Below are 14,890 nucleotides of genomic sequence, written 5' to 3'. Positions count from 1 at the left end.
GACCCTCTTATAATAAGGGGTACTGTTTTTATTCACCAGTTTATGGTTCATTTCCTCCAAAATACCCCCAATATGAAGAAAGCTAAGAGTCTTCTCTTTCTATAGTTTCCAATTTCCTAGCGGGCGCGCTACACGCGCGGCTATGCTGTTTTCTTCCGGGGAATACCATATCCCCGTTATAACCGGGTGCGGCACTATTGGTGTGTATCTGTATCCCGGTTATAACTGGGAGCCGCAGCTTGTTAAGATCCTGTAAGACCCTTAACCCCCCTACCCCCCCAACACTTCCTCAGATCCCGGAGACTGCTACACCGGAGACGGCGCGAGTTACCGCGGGACGATGTCGGTGACGTCATCAGGCCGGCAGTGTCAGCCATGGGCCAGTCAGTCTCCGCACAGTCACGACAGGACTCCACAGAACTATCCTCAGGCTGGACTAGTACAGAACTACTGTAGGTAGGTACTGTAGGAACAGTCAGTCTCCGCACACACACCAGAACTCCGCAGAACTTTCCTCAGGCTGGACTAGTACAGAACTACTGCAGGTAGGTACTGTAGGAACAGTCAGTCTCCACACAGCCACGACAGGACTCCGCAGAACTATCCTCAGGCTGGACTAGTACAGAACTACTGCAGGTAGGTACTGTAGGAACAGTCAGTCTCCACACAGCCACGACAGGACTCCGCAGAACTATCCTCAGGCTGGACTAGTACAGAACTACTGCAGGTAGGTACTGTAGGAACAGTCAGTCTCCGCACACACAACAGGACTCCGCAGAACTATCCTCGGGCTGGACTAGTACAGAACTACTGCAGGTAGGTACTGTAGGAACAATCAGTCTCCGCACAGCCACGACAGGACTCCGCAGAACTATCCTCCGGCTGGACTGGTACAGAACTACTGCAGGTAGGTACTGTAGGAACAGTCAGTCTCCACACAGCCACGACAGGACTCCGCAGAACTATCCTCAGGCTGGACTGGTACAGAACTACTGCAGGTAGGTACTGTAGGAACAATCAGTCTCCGCACAGCCACGACAGGACTCCGCAGAACTATCCTCAGGCTGGACTGGTACAGAACTACTGCAGGTAGGTACTGTAGGAACAATCAGTCTCCGCACAGCCACGACAGGACTCCGCAGAACTATCCTCAGGCTGGACTGGTACAGAACTACTGCAGGTAGGTACTGTAGGAACAATCAGTCTCCGCACAGCCACGACAGGACTCCGCAGAACTATCCTCAGGCTGGACTAGTACAGAACTACTGCAGGTAGGTACTGTAGGAACAGTCAGTCTCCGCACAGCCACGACAGGACTCCACAGAACTATATCCTCAGGCTGGACTGGTACAGAACTACTGCAGGTAGGTACTGTAGGAACAGCCAGTCTCTGCACATCGACGACAGCGTACCTGTATGTGTATGTTTATGTGTATAACTTATCTGTATATGTATGTATGTGTGTGTGTATGCGTGTGCGTGAGATTGCATGTACCATGCATCAAATATGGCGGTAACTGCGTAAGGGGTTATGGTGTATCATGATGTATATAGGTACCATGTGTAAGCGTGTTTGTACTATGTGTATATGTGTATGGTCTTATATGTATGTGTATATATCTATCTACATACTGATATCTTCCTATTTATTTCCACAGGAACCCAGATGATGATACCAGCCCATGGTGCTACACTGTCGACCCTACCGTCAGAGTAGAGTTCTGCCCTCTACGAGTTTGCGGTAAATAGCATCTAATGCCTCAACCTTGCACTAAGCCTTTAGTAACGGCATTTACTCAGTTCCTTCTTTCGTGCAAACTAATGTCCTGAAATGTGGTCGACTTTCCTGCGCCAGTAAAGTCTCGTTTATAAGCATTCCACGATCACACCTATTCACGTATGATTAAACATAAACCCTTTTTTTATGCAGATGATATAGCAGGGGGTGCAATAGTGGGCCCAGATGGTACCGGTAAGTTTTAGGAAATTTTCAACTCAATTGTATGTGACTTTGGCAGCACCTGGTTAACTGAATGATGTGTGTGTTGTTGCATACTTTTTTGGAGACGTCTCAGGGGTGGAGCCAGTTAATGTCTTTCACACTATGTTCTCGTCATTTTTCGGAAACAAGCAATAGAATTCAGTTACTCCCCTGCATCAAAGATCTTATGAGTTATTTCACAGTTGCCAGTGTCTCTTTGAATTCGAAGTTGATGACGTTTCTTTTTCTTTTTGTTTTGTTTGACACATGTTTGTAGTGTATTCCACCACCTGTGCGTTCGGTGACGGATCGACGTACCGCGGCACCGTCAGTCAGACCCAGACCGGTCTCCAATGTCAGCGCTGGGACAGCCAGTCTCCTCACCAACACAACTACCCCACCACGTATCCTGACGCCGGGTTGGACGAGAACTACTGTAGGAACCCTGATGGGGAACCAATGGCGTGGTGCTACACAACGGACTCTAACGTTAGATGGCAGTACTGCAACATACCATCTTGCTGTGAGTAGCATCGTTGTCTTCGTTGGCACAAGAATAAGAAACGAATGAACTACTCCGACATTCTGCAGTCATTGTCTATGATTTCTCTGTCTTTAGTAGCGCATGCAGTTTTGTTGACTTGTATATAAACACTTTTTGTTGATTTGGTGTTGCATGGGTAAACCATGTAGATGTTACGAGTAGTTCCAACTGCTCTGTATGTTTGGTACGCATAATGTGGACTTTCAGTCTACATAAAGACCAAAACGACTCAATGGAAATAGAGCCAGTGAATAGTTTCCCTTGCTTGATTGAGGCCTGTTCGTTCTCTCTGCGTAGTCCCTGACGAGTGTTACAGCGGAAACGGTGCAGACTACCGCGGCGGCGTTAACATCACCAGGTCCGGTGCGGCGTGCCAGCGCTGGGACAGTCAGACGCCGCATCCGCACAGCCGCACGCCGGAGAACTATCCTAACGCCAACCTGGTGGAGAACTTCTGTAGGAACCCTGACGGGGAGGCGGAACCTTGGTGCTATACCCAGGACCTCAACACCAGATGGGACGTCTGCGTCATTGACTCGTGTGGTTCGTAACTTATTGCTTTCGGTCGGTCTGTGTGTTTGTTTGTTTATCGTGGTGTGTGTTCAGTTTTGGTCCCGTTGCTCCGGGTCCAAGTTTGTTTCCGGGCTGAGTTGTAACCGAAGACTGACAGGATGCGAAGGTTGAGCTGGCCAGTGCACATGTTCAAAAGTCAAAAGTCATGAACTGAGTATGCCCGAAAATAATGTGTGAAATGGGCATGATTGTGTTATATTTTGTCACGAAATTGACCAAACAAGGACTTGTGAGATCTTCCATTTCTTGTTTTATTTTCTAAAATGGATAAGTTTTGCTCTGGACCATCACCAAAGCTTGTGCCAGAGTAAAGTCTATGAGAAAAAGTCACAATTTTGTTTTTGTCTGTTTGATAGATTCGTCGGCGACACCCCCACCCTCAGCACAGTACCAAGGTAAGAACTTCTTGTCTGATGACGTTAGAAGCATGACATAAAGTCTACCCTTCTCGTCTACTCTGAAGCAGATATATTACCCTGGGGTTCGGACTTAGGTTATCAGGCTGTTTAGCCAGTTACGTTGATGAAGGTTAGACATCCAGATAATGAGATACGCCAACAATAGTTACTCGAGCAGCTGGATAAGATTTTGAAACAGACGTTTCAGACAGCATCCGCTGTCTTTCATCAGTGACTAATGAAATTAACTGTTTAGCCAAAAGCACTAAGCCCGCCAATATAAATTAGCTCAACAGGGGAGTTCTAGCCCGAGAGTTGATCGGCCCTTACCCCGGTCCACTCCCCCGGGCTTCAACTCCCCGTAGCGTTAATTTAGATCGGGCGGGCTGACTGTGTCGGACCGCCGAAGTAACTGGCTAGCGGCCCGATCCTAGTCTGGTTCCCAGGGTACAGATATATGTGCAAGAAATCTTTCCTAACTGGATTCAGATACCATGACGGCCTGTGTTGTCATGTGTTTGGTGGCGCGCTGCTCTGTTGTCGCGCTGCTCTGTTGTCGCGCGAAAAGCCTGTTCGCTACTCACACACCGATTGTACCATAGGGCTTTCGTATGATTTTATCCAGTGTTTCCCACCGACTGTTACTTCGGTAACGGCCAGACGTACAGAGGACAGCAGGCCCGGACCAAGTCTGGGATCTCCTGTCAGAGATGGGACAGCCAGACACCACACCAACACAGCATACCTAGCAGGTCAGTCATTTGTTTTAACTCACTTTGTTATGTTGAGATCATCTGGACAACCGAAAAATAGCCAAGTTTGATACTCTCCACTTTAAAAATACATTTTACTAAATTTCTTCCTCATATTCCCTCAGCAAATTGTTGCTCGGAGGTAGGGTTGATGGAAGACGAGATCTGACCTTACCGGGTTGATAAAGAGACTGAGTTCGTCTCGAAAGTTCTCCATACCACAGTACCCTCCTAAAAGCAGGACCCCTATCGCTCAATTCGTTGGCTCGCTCGCGTAGGGGCCCTGCTCTTTAGCCCCGGCCCCGGTAGACACGGTTTTGGCGACGTTACTGACAGTTGCTCATGAATGATTAATGAGCTATCCTTATTTGGCACAATTTGGCGGTTAATTCATTCTGAACCTGTTTAGCAAACCCTCTGATTGGCTGAAGCTGTTTTGGTGGCGACGGCGCCAAAACCGCGTCTACCTGGGCTTGTTGTGTGTAGTGTTTAAATGTTTGTCAAAGGGATTGATATTGTTATATATAGCAGTTGAGCATGTTGTAGCGTAACACTTCAATAACCAATTTTACATCGCTACATATCGTAAATCATTATGCACTTCATCAGGCTGAAATTTACGTATACGTTGATGTGTTTCAGATACCCTAACGCTGGACTAGACAACAACTACTGCCGGAACCCTGATCAACATGACGGCGGCCCCTGGTGTTACACCACCAACCCAAACACACGATGGGAAGAATGTGACGTCACTAAATGTTGTAAGCATAAATTAACAATATGCAATGACATACATACATATATATCATAGAATGGTATTTTAGACAATGTATTGACAAACCGGAAAGGTCTACTTTTGCTTTCTCGGATTCTGCATTTTACATTGGAATTCTGGAGAAATGAGTTGGCTGTTTTTTCACAGACGACGACTGTTACCTTGGAAACGGCATGGACTACCGCGGAAGGATAAACGTGACATCATCGGGCCGGATATGTCAGCGGTGGGACACACAGACCCCGCATGCGCACACCCGGACACCGGAAAATTATCCAGATTCGGTACTAGTGGACAACTATTGCAGGTAAAACAAGAGTCTGAAGACCCAAAATCTCTATGAAATTTGGTTTTATATATGATGTGTTTTATTATGGAGGTATAGATGTTCCTCATTACCAGCTGTTGGGACCTGGGGAATTCTTGTCCTAGATTTGAAACTAACAGATGTGACAGGTGTGACCTCCAACCACATGCATAGAATGGAGGTGTAGATATTCCTCATTGCGTATGCAAATTCAGTCCCAATTTGCATAATTTGCACTTCAGTTTGTACATCTCTGTCCAACCTACCTGCATAGCACATAACATGAAAATCTGTTGTTCCTCTCTTCAATTATTCTCCTTAGAAGATTATTACAAATATTTTTTCATGGAGATAAAAAAAACATACCATTGCTAGGCTATAGGAAATGCTGTAAGGCGTCAGAATGGCCATTAACAAATAGTGGTGGTTTGGTACATTTTCAAATTAGACGTTTCAAGAAAGTTATATGTTTTAAGACACAAATCAACAGGTCAACTTCCTATGCATTTATAGGAATCCAGATAATGACACCCGTCCGTGGTGCTACACCATAGACCCGACTGCTCGTGTGGAGTACTGTCCCATGGGAACTTGCGGTAAGAGATTCGTCATTTGCATGCCTTTGACAGCATCAGCTGGTAAATTGATTTATTTTGACGAGTTAAGGTATGATAAAAAAGCTATCATGTGACAATAATTTGTGTTGAAACATACCTGCTCCATATGGAACTATTGCACAATCGGAATAAGTCCATTCACGGTTCCAACTACGCATGTGCAGGTCAAAGGCGAAGGCCCCGGCTTGTAAATAGTTTTCGTCTCGACATTGTCTAGATTTGCATAACAATGCCCAGGTGGGTTTTGTTAACGTCTCAGGGGCCTTTACCTTTGAAACAGCACATGCGTAGTCGGAACCGTGAATGGGCTTATACAACGCCAAATTATTCCTGACATGACGACATTGCGCAAGCGTAATTACGTAATATCTAATGACATATGACGTCAAATGACAAGCCAGGGAAATAACAACTTTGTTTTCCTGTGTTCATATTGCAGTGTGGACGGAAGATGTCATCGGTTCAGAAAGCAAAGGTAAGACATCAACTATTCATGTCACATCCGAACAGGCCCGCTATCGCTCGGTAACGTAACCTCCCATAGCGGCCCTGCCATTTCAAGCCTGTAGAATCGCTTCTGGCGACGTCACCACCAAAATAGCTCTCAGCCAATCAGAGGGTTGGCTTAAGCTCATCTAGACCAAAGCTCAAAGGACGCTGGGATGCTATCAACCAATCAGGTTACGTCTTACATCGGTTTGGGTTCTGAGCAAAAATAACGGCTGGATATTTGGAGTTTCTTTTAACACAACCAGGTAATCTCACCTGCTGACGTTTCGGTGTCTGTCAAACACCTTCTTCAGGGCTTATGACTGGAGTACTGCTTCTCACTGCTATAAGTAGCCGATGTAGGTGGCGCTTTTTCGGTGTTAAAAGGCACACAACTTCTGTTAAAAGTTGTTGCGTTAAAAGAAACTCCAAATATCCTATGTTCTACCAAGCTGATGAAATCATTTTCGGAAAAATAAAGGTTGTTTTTGCCAAATAAGGTTAGCTCATCAATTATTCATGAGCAACTGTCAATAACGTCGCCAGAAGCACTTTTACAAATCCACTGATCGAGTTATTGTATCCTCTGACCCGGAAATGGTTCTGGCCTTTCCTTTCACGAAACGCGGCTTGTCCACATAGTCGTTGCTCAGAAATCTTGGATTGAATTTGTGCTGATAACTTTATATTTCTCTTGCCACACTGATCGATCATTTTCGAACTTGGATGTTCTATAAAACAGTTAACTCCTTTCTCCATTTTCAGTTTATCCCAAACACTGCTACTTCGGGGACGGCGCCACCTACCGAGGCACCGTCAGCATGACAAGCACCGGTCTGACCTGCCAGCGGTGGGACAGTCAGTCTCCCCACCCACACGACCAGACCACCAGGCATCCTGACTCGGGATTGGACGAGAACTACTGCAGGAACCCGGATGGGGAACCCAGAAGTTGGTGCTACACAACCGACTCCAATGTGCGGTGGCAGTACTGTACCGTGCCGCAATGTTGTAAGTAGCAAGCTTAAAGGTGCCCTAAGCGATTTCTGGGGGTAAAACTTGAAATGTTCTGGGGAAAACAATTCTGTTTGGTGAGGTTGAAATTTACAATAGCACAGAAGCAAGCCAATAAAGGAGTATTTTATTTATTGGGTCCCCCAAAAAATCAGCCCAGAATCCAGCCGTAACCGTTTTCTGTCGACAATTTTCGGTTACTTCCGGCCGCGTGACGTCACAATTCCCCAGGTCATTGAGCCATGACCACGTGATTATTTCTTCGGATACGTTCGGGACTTATCAGTCAGAATCGTGCATGTTCGGAAGATTTGAAATGATGGCTGGCCTCCAAGTGCTCAAATTTTCAATGAGTTCCCACCACACAACGACATCACATTTTTGCTCCATGATGGTCGATATGTGATGGTATATTGTTATCTAAACTTACTATGTATAGAAATCAGAAAAAAATTGATTTTGAATATATGACTTTCAGCGCCCTAATATTGCTTAGATTGCCTTTAAGATGTGACAAGAAAGCTCTTCTTCTTCTAGCAACTTACAACAACATCAGAATCTTGTCGATCACTTCGATAGCCGAGTTCGAAATTTTCCTAACGGGCAAGTAACTATGGTTGACCCGAGCTGCCTAAGATGATCCTGAATTGAAAAGGGCCTTTCTGTCACACAGCCTTTGATTTCCAAACCTGAGGAGTCTGTTCTTGTTTTCTGCAATTAGTCAACGACTGTTACAATGACCTTGGTGCATCCTACCGAGGTACGGTTAACATCACGTCCTCTGGCCGGGCATGTCAGCGCTGGGACAGCCAGGCGCCCCACCCTCACACACGGACCCCGACAATCTACCCGTCGGCCGGACTGGACGAGAACTTCTGTAGGAACCCTGATGGAGAGGCGGAACCTTGGTGCTATACCCAGGACCCGTACGTCAGATGGGAGGCGTGCGTCATCAGTAACTGCGATGGTAGGGGACCTTTAATTCAAATATTTTACAATTTATTGCCACATCTATCGTCAGCTTATGGATAGAAGTATGGACAATTTCAGGTCGTTGTTACCTCTATCGATGAGCAACTTTGTTTCAGCGAATGAAAGCCTCCAAATGTTGTTAATAGCTGGTTTTCAATATAATAGTGACCGAAAGGTGCAAATCCTCGTTAAAAATATTCTCGTTTGTTTCCCTCTTCTAGGCACAGCCCCTCCGCCTTCGCACAGATATAAAGGTGAGCATCACTGGGGTATTATGCATATTTTGTTTTTCACATTTTTAAAGGTGATTTAAAGATCACCCTAGAAATAGTTTTATCATGGCAGAAGCTATAACTTTTCCATCCGTTTGATACTTGCAGTATTTCCGGAGAGCTGTTATTTTGGTGACGGAGCTACATACCGAGGCAAGGTGTTGGTAAGCAAAGACGGCATCCCGTGTCAGCGGTGGGACAGTCAGACCCCTCATCAGCACGACATCCCGTCTAGGTGAGCTACGGTTCAACAACTGACGTTTGTAGAAATTATTTCCTTCCACGTTGAGGCTTCTTCTAAATTGAAAGACTATGCCGAGTTTATCCACGTCTGTTATGCATTCTAGCAACAGGGTATAGAAGATTCTTTTTACACAACCAGGTAATCTCACCTGCTAACGTTTCGGTGTCTGTCAGACACCTTCATCAGAGCTTCTGGCTGGAGTACTGCTTCTCACCGCTATAAGTAGCCGATGTAGGTGGCGCTTTTGCGGTGAGAACACTGTCCCAAACGTGGCTAAGTTTGTATCCCCCCTCATCTCGGTTCATCACTGGTGTTGAGAAGCAGTATTCCAGTCAGAAGCTCTGATGAAGGTGTCTGACATACACCGAAACGTTAGCAGGTGAGATTACCTGGTTAGGTAAGAAAAAGAATCTCCTATACCCTATATTCTACCAACCTGATGAAATTATTTTCGGAAATTCTAGCAACAGTTTACCACAGCCTTCGTTAATCTTAAATCATCCAGGTTCCCCAACACGGAGTTGAACGAGAACTACTGCCGGAACCCAGACGGGTGGGACCGTCCTTGGTGCTACACAACAGACCCCAACATCAGGTGGCAGGTCTGCGACATTCCGGACTGCTGTGGGTAGTCTTCTTCATATAATTCCTTTACATAATTCTTTAAATATGCGTATACGATATTGCTGTTCGTAGTCAAGGCGGGTTTGGGTTTTGTAAACATATTTATATAAACTCAACGCTATGTATTCCTTGCAAAACACGCTTGTTCCGTTAAGTTCACAATCAAATGTGTAACAGATGTGGGGTCGTGTGGCGCAACGGCAGAGCATTCGACTCAGAACCAAGAGGTCCCGAGTTCGAATCCTGTCATGTCACCGATCTTGTGCCCTTCGGAAAGGCACTTTACACGACTTTCCTCACTCCACCCAGGTGTGAATGGGTACCTGACTTCGGTTGGGGAAGGTCGTATTGAGGTCAACTGGTGGCGCCGAATGGCAGCCGCCCAGACCCTTGCGACAGTTCCACAAAATGCAAGTGTGGATAAGATATTATATATGTTGTGTATTGTGTGGAACCTGTAATACCCTGCATCAACTCAGCGCTAGAAAGGTCATTGCGGGTAATTTCAGACCAATAAAAACCACTATTATTATTTTATTAAATTGTGCCAATATCAAATACTACTACTTGTATCATACTTCTGTTCTTCCAGTCCCTGGTGAATGCTATGACGATTCGGGAGTATCCTATAGAGGCAAGGTGAACGTGACGTCATCAGGAGTTGCGTGTCAGCGCTGGGATTCCCAAACCCCGCACCATCATCTCAACACCACAGCCGACATCTTCCCTCAGGCCGGGCTGCAGGACAACTACTGCAGGTACGGGATGGGGTTTGGTGATTATATCTGGTGGGGAAATTGTATTCGGTAGGAGGTTAGTAAAGTTAGTTAAAGTTAGTTAAAATTAGTTTAAGTCCTCCCACACCATAAGGTGTATAGGGCGGTGCCCATCTCCGTTTCATAGCCTGGGCCACACTGTGGTGCAATCACTAGTTGTAGCAGGGGGCTAGTCCACTGGCAGTGGAGTGTGCTTAACTTCCATACTGTTTCAAAAGTATATACCATTTTTATAAAGTCTTTGGTATGACTCAATGCACCTCTTGTCCAGAGGTGTCCTACCCGGGAGTTGAACTCGGGCCTTCTGGTTCCAAGTAATCACCAGATGTCGTAAGTAACAGAAGCGCAGACCATTGCACCACAGGAAAACCCCGGTAGGAGGTGGAGGAGTTCAATATTCTCTCCTCTAAAACAACACTATCGTTATCAACGACTACAACTTATCATCACAGGACTACTTTATGAGAGGTATAAAGGGGACCTCATACATCAGGGCACTCCAGTCATCACTAAACAGGGACGGTGGGTGCTATAAACGTCCTGGCACGTTTGACCAAATGCTGACGTATCCGTAAAGGCACGCGTCAATAAGGTCTCGTGTCTGTAACCTCGCGAGTTTACGTTCGGAAGTGATTGGTCACTATCGACCCTGAAGAAGGCGACAGTATTCTTTGAAAATTTGATCCATGCATACCTTAGTGTTGGAAGAAAGTTTAGCACTGTACTATAACTAATCATTGCCTTGGATTCACCATGATAGGAACCCAAATGGTGACGTCATGCCGTGGTGTTACACTGCCGACCCGCTGACGAGGATCGAGTTCTGTGTGGTACCAAATTGTGGTAAGGAATTAAACTATCAAACGTTCTTGTAAAAGAAGTTTCAATCGTGCAGAAAGGCACTAAAAATGTGATAATGAAACCCTACCGGTAGAATACAAGCTTAAAGGCAACCAAAGCAATATCAGGGCCCAAAATATGGAAATAAAAAAATGCAGAAATCTTTATGGAAGTTACATTTACTAACACTATTCAGCACATTTGCGTAATAACTTCATACTTTGAGCTTTTTAAAACCTAGCTCGCAAAAACGTACCGTACGATGATCCCCTTGGTTTCGCGAGCATACAAAAAACCCGGCGAGTTCTCACATCACACCGTGATGTCGTATTTTTGCGTCATGGACATCGCTATACATTGTGATACTAGTATACTGTTGTTTGAACTAATCATGTATAGAAATGATTAAATAAAATTGACTTTATGAATTCTATTTTCGGGCCCCAAGATTGCTTTGGAAATAGATGAGAATCCCAATAAAATCGGGATGCGACTGAATATCCATCTATAATATTTTATGTCACTGGTTTCACTTTTGATCTGCATATGCTCGATTTTGGTCTGATTACTGAACTAACATGTTCTAATTATATTTCTAGCTGACTACACAGGCCCGCAGCCACAAAAAGGAGGCAGAAACACCGGAGGAATCGTGGCGGGCGTGGTCGTCGCCATCTTGGTTCTGGTGGCGGCCGGTTTGGGCGTGGGATACTACTTCCTGTTCTGGCGGAAACGGATGGATGATGGGAAGGGTCTCGTGACCAATGAGAGTCCGGTTGCTGCCGGAAGTGTCGGATTCCAAGACATCTTAGCTCGAGATAACAAGACTGATCCAGAAGGAACGAACACCTTCAGTAACCCGAACTATGACCTGACAGAACAAACCACTAGTAGTGCGTGATTGCAATACAGAAATTACAGGTTTGCGTAGCAAAACCTTTGTTGAATCCGTTGGCATGTGGGGTGGCCGCCATCTTGAATTTGTGACGTCACAGGGTCACCATACCATTTTATTGGGAGGGGTGTTTTTTGGGGTCGCTAGCGTTCTCTCTATTTTTAACAAATTGGCACTCAACTATCACACATTCAACTCAAATAAAAAGAAAAATTCAATACCAATTCATATTTATAAAAAGACCCCGTAATCGCTAAGGTTTCTAGATCATAGCTAAACAATCTTGAGAAACAGTCATTTTTTCTTTCCACTACGAATAGAGAATCACAGACCACAAGATCGACAATATTTCTGCTGTACCTCCGTTTATCTGTTACACCGTGTAACGTTACATGTGCTTTCGTGGAAGATTCTATATCATCATATAGCGCTAGCCACATGACGTCGACCAATCAGGAGGCTCCATTTCCCCATAACCTAGTCGGTCGTTCATTCGGTAGTCATAGAAACCGACGATGCCTTATGACACCGTATAGACCGAAGGAAAGTGGGTCATTTACCCCATATTGAAATGAGGAGCGAAATGTTTCATTTACTGCTGGTAAATATAAGCTCATTGCTACGATGTTTCTTTTGGTCAGCTAGTAAGCGGGCTTCAGCATATGCAAAATTTCTCCAATTAGAAATATCAGTTTATCAATAAACTATGCAAACTGTGATGTGCTGTGTCTTGCATTCTGATTATGTTATGGCTATCGCAAAAGTAAATATATGTATTAGGTGGGTTACATAGACATATGCAGTTGCAGCAAATTAGCATTCATCAACATAGTGAAGACGACGTTATTTTGCGGTCCAATGTATATCAACACTAAGAGAAAGAAATTCAGTAAAGTTATCAAAATAGACAACGACTATGTATATAACTGAAGGAGCAGCAGCAAAACGTATAATTTACCAGTAAAAGGGACACCGTACCTGCATACGGTCCGGCAAACTTCCACCACCAAATACAAGTATAATAGCACATTATATAGCATTCACATAGAGAAACGATACAGGGTCGTTTGATTTCAGACATATTTGGGATTATCGTAGAGGTAATGCAGCTTCACTGATAAAACGTTGGAGATACGTATAAGATAATCATCTATTCATTTATTCATTCATTCAAAACGTGAAAACTTAAAAGATAAAGGCATAACATCCATTACACTGTCAGATGTGCTGATTAGAATACTGTTTGTCAGCTGTCCTTCTGTGCACAGCTCCCGGAATCCACCCTCCTTTATCAGCGCTGAAACCCGCTCGGGAAATGTTCGGCAAACCCTCCCGGTCTCAGCCCTGATCTTTTGAACGGAGATTTTGGCTTCTGGGGACGTCACTGACAGTTGCTCATAAATAATTAATGCACTAGCCTTATTTGGCATAAACACTTGTTAGTTGCTCATGAATAATTAATGAGCTAGCCTTATTTGGCACAAAGATTCGTTATCTTGTTCTGAACCAAAAGTAGCGATGTAAGACGTAATCTGATTGGCTGATAGCTCTATAACATATGATGCTACTATCATCAATCTGTGATACACTATTTTCATGGCAACAAGCCATGCATGAAGCAAAATAACAGTAACGATGGGTTTCAGCTATTGTAGCAGTCGAGAAAAGTGTATCACAGTACAGTTCTGATTAAAAAGACTTCACAACGTCCTGGTATCCTGTGGAAATGTACCTTTTCGACGATTCACCTGCAGCTGATAATAAACTTGCTTATAGATGCTAACTCTACTGCTAAACGATTCTATCTTTTGGACAAGTAAGGTAACACAAGTGTACAATAATACACCACAGAATCGTCTGATTTGGTTATTTCAAACATAAACCAGTCTTGTCGCAAATTGGAATGAATATCATGTGCATTCGACTATGAAAACACAGCGACAACTAGTTTTCCCTTTTCTACAAATGATTTTCTTTAGTCCACATTAAACAATAATAATCAAGGCTTACTGCCCTTTTCTTTTTACTTCAGAAACAAGCCTCTGACCTCTGATCCTCGAATAGTTGAATGACCTTTGTGATTTCGAGTCGTTACTGTTTTGTATTATTCTGAGTTGTTTGTATCATTTATTAGTTTACTCCTATGTTTTAAATTGCTGCTATGTTATATTGTTGTGAATGTATTATTCATTCACTTTATGTTAAGTTATCATTTTTGTATCCTGATTTGTTATGATTTGTAAGGGCTACCTTGACAATCAATTACTCAACTGGTACACCTTAAAGATTTTTAAATAAATAAATAGAAATGCCTTCAAAATGATACTGTGATCATGCAGTACTTTGACCACCGATTGTCATGTCATAGACAGGGTTATCGAACGCTGCTTCTCCATCGGTCTTCTCATTTCGAGCAAGGACATCTTGGAATCCAACACTTGCGGTTGCAACAGGACTCTCATTGGCCACGAGACCCTTCTCGTCATCCATCCGTTTCCGCCAGAACAGGAAGTAGTAGGCCACGCCCAGAACGGCCGCCACCAGAACCAAGATGGCGACGACTGTGCCGGCCACCATTCCCCCTGTGTTGGACGCCACGCCTCCTTGTTGTGCCTGTGGGCCTGTGACGTTACCTGCATACATGGCAAACATACTGTAGAACCTTTCAAGGTACAGTTGAAGGGTGGCTAAGGAGTTTTGGGATGTTATTAAAAAAATAACCCTTTATACATCTCTGTAAACCTTCCTCAACCCTAATTTCTTCAGGTAGTACGTTATAGCAAGGTGATGATTTATGCAAATTAGTATGACGTC

General features: G+C 44.4%; 1 protein-coding gene across 1 annotated transcript in view; it reads left to right on the top strand.

Annotated features, from left to right (window-relative positions):
- LOC136437521 (apolipoprotein(a)-like) overlaps positions 1-12,795 on the top strand; it is a 36,526-nt gene extending 23,731 nt beyond the window's left edge. The window contains exons 16-34 of the mRNA XM_066432136.1: positions 294-456; positions 1,659-1,741; positions 1,931-1,972; positions 2,259-2,504; positions 2,823-3,068; positions 3,455-3,493; positions 4,122-4,248; positions 4,891-5,012; positions 5,174-5,333; positions 5,847-5,929; positions 6,390-6,425; positions 7,205-7,450; positions 8,175-8,420; positions 8,647-8,679; positions 8,806-8,932; positions 9,447-9,565; positions 10,158-10,323; positions 11,102-11,184; positions 11,781-12,795. Coding sequence (XP_066288233.1) covers positions 294-456; positions 1,659-1,741; positions 1,931-1,972; positions 2,259-2,504; positions 2,823-3,068; positions 3,455-3,493; positions 4,122-4,248; positions 4,891-5,012; positions 5,174-5,333; positions 5,847-5,929; positions 6,390-6,425; positions 7,205-7,450; positions 8,175-8,420; positions 8,647-8,679; positions 8,806-8,932; positions 9,447-9,565; positions 10,158-10,323; positions 11,102-11,184; positions 11,781-12,082 — 2,669 coding nt within the window. The 3' untranslated portion in view covers positions 12,083-12,795. The remainder of the gene's footprint in view (positions 1-293; positions 457-1,658; positions 1,742-1,930; positions 1,973-2,258; positions 2,505-2,822; positions 3,069-3,454; positions 3,494-4,121; positions 4,249-4,890; positions 5,013-5,173; positions 5,334-5,846; positions 5,930-6,389; positions 6,426-7,204; positions 7,451-8,174; positions 8,421-8,646; positions 8,680-8,805; positions 8,933-9,446; positions 9,566-10,157; positions 10,324-11,101; positions 11,185-11,780) is intronic.
- Positions 12,796-14,890: the final 2,095 nt, after the last annotated feature.

This window comes from Branchiostoma lanceolatum, chromosome 6, assembly GCF_035083965.1.
Source record: "Branchiostoma lanceolatum isolate klBraLanc5 chromosome 6, klBraLanc5.hap2, whole genome shotgun sequence".
In the NCBI taxonomy this organism is placed as follows: Eukaryota; Metazoa; Chordata; class Leptocardii; order Amphioxiformes; family Branchiostomatidae; genus Branchiostoma; species Branchiostoma lanceolatum.
Note: the sequence above shows the minus strand (reverse complement) of the source record. Positions and strands in the feature narration are given on the sequence as shown.